General features: G+C 27.0%; 1 protein-coding gene across 1 annotated transcript; it reads right to left on the bottom strand.

The window, feature by feature from the left end:
- Positions 1–240: 240 nt before the first annotated feature.
- On the bottom strand, positions 241–663 carry LOC127095685 (uncharacterized). The gene has a single exon (XM_051034340.1). The coding sequence runs from the start codon at positions 661–663 to the stop codon at positions 241–243; it is 423 nt and encodes a 140-aa protein (XP_050890297.1).
- Between the last annotated feature and the right edge of the window lie 1,246 nt (positions 664–1,909).

Genomic DNA, 1,909 nt, shown 5'->3' with positions numbered 1-1,909 from the left:
AAATAATAATTTTATGAAAAATAAAATAAAAAATAATATAGATATTAAAACTAAATCACATTGAAACCTTAAAAATAAGAAATATACAAGAGAGGGGCATAAATAAATAAAAGATTATTCTTAATTTATTTGAAGCTAATCTAACTTAAACCTCCTCTATAATGTATAATTCATGAAATAAGAAAGTATGGATTTATGAAACAGCCCAAACAAATGAATACATTCAATCAATCAAAGAATTCAAGACGCCATACAAGCTTCCCAAAACCTCCTGTTCTTTTCATTCTCATCCACCGAGTCTCCACCTAAATCAAAAGACAAACACCCTTTCTTCTTCCGAAACCATCGACCATGCACTTCATCATCGTCATCATCTTCTGCACAATATGATTTTCCATAAACAACATCTTTCTCCTCCTCTTCATCTTTTCTCTTCTCATTATCCTCACCATCATCGTCATCACACTCATGTTCAACATTGATGAGTTCATCAACCGCAGATCCACCACAGCAAGATAAAGCATCGTCATTATCATCATCACACAATGATGATTTAGCTTTTTCACAATCCATGTTAGGATCAGAATCAGCTTCAGAATCACCACTGGCTTCGAAAGGAACGTGAGAGAAAAAATCATTAGGGTTCTTCCTCTTCCTATCCATCGATCTGGAGCTGAGTTTGATGTATTAGGATGATGTTACAATAAATATAACCACGCTTGTTCTAGATAAAAAGAGAATCTGAAAATAATGATGTAAAAAGAAAAAAAAAACGTGGGGTCAATTGTTGAACACTTTTTGGTGACAGTAACAGACGAATGTTTTTATAGCCTCCTTCTCCTCCAAAATGGACTCAACTTTGTTGCATAAAATAAGGAAAAGTGTGCGGCTATGGTATGAGTAAGTTGGTGATGTGATCATAAATCATCTAGAAACTCAACACACACGCTCTCTTCTAGAAAATCGTACAATATATTTATAGGCAAACATTTAACGTGAATGGATTCTCTACCCTTATCTTTATCCATATAAATTAAACTTGTTGGTTACGTCATTTTTATTGATTTGCCTTGGGAAAATAATAATAATAATAATAATAATAATAATAATAATAATAATAATATTCACATATTTTTGTCTCAATTATTTTGTTTTTTTGTTAAAAGTTAATTATAATAACTTTTTCAACTTTTTTTTTGAAATAAAATTTAAAATTAAAGAATTATTTTTTGTGGTTATTAAGACTATTTTTTATTTATTCTCATTTAATTTTTTAAGATACACTTCTCTATTGTGATTTTATATTTTGAATCTAATTCTATATTGTAGTTATATACATAGAACACTTAATCTTTTTGAATCCACTTCTTTATTGTGGTTAAATGCATACAATGCTTCTGTAAAAAAAATACATAACATTTAACATGCTAAATGTAATTACTTAAACCGGTCAAAGAAAAGTTTAATTATTAAAAAAAAGAACAAATTTTGACTAGATCATAAAAACCCTTTAATACTTCATTTGTCATCAATTATAAGATTTGGGGTTCCTTCTATAATATGCTATATTTTAAAAAATAATTATAATAATTTTTTTCAACTTTTTTAAAATTAGATTTAAAATTAATTAATTAATTTTGTGTGGTTTTAAGACTACTTTTAATTTATTCTCATTTAATTTTTTAAGATACAAAATAAGTTAAATACAGAGAATACTAAGTATATCTATTGAAATTGGAGTAGGAATTGGATCATCTCTTATTTTATATATTCCGTCATCTTTCCTGTTTCTAATGGCTAAAAAATTATGAAGAATAATTTATTAAAAAATACATTTATAAAGAAAGAGAATATAAAAGTAGTTTAATTATTAAAATTGATGTTTTAAAAGTTGGACTGAATCGGGCGG

This window comes from Lathyrus oleraceus, chromosome 6 (genome assembly GCF_024323335.1).
Source record: "Lathyrus oleraceus cultivar Zhongwan6 chromosome 6, CAAS_Psat_ZW6_1.0, whole genome shotgun sequence".
Classification (NCBI taxonomy): domain Eukaryota; kingdom Viridiplantae; phylum Streptophyta; class Magnoliopsida; order Fabales; family Fabaceae; genus Lathyrus; species Lathyrus oleraceus.
This window is presented reverse-complemented; position numbering and strand designations above follow the sequence as displayed.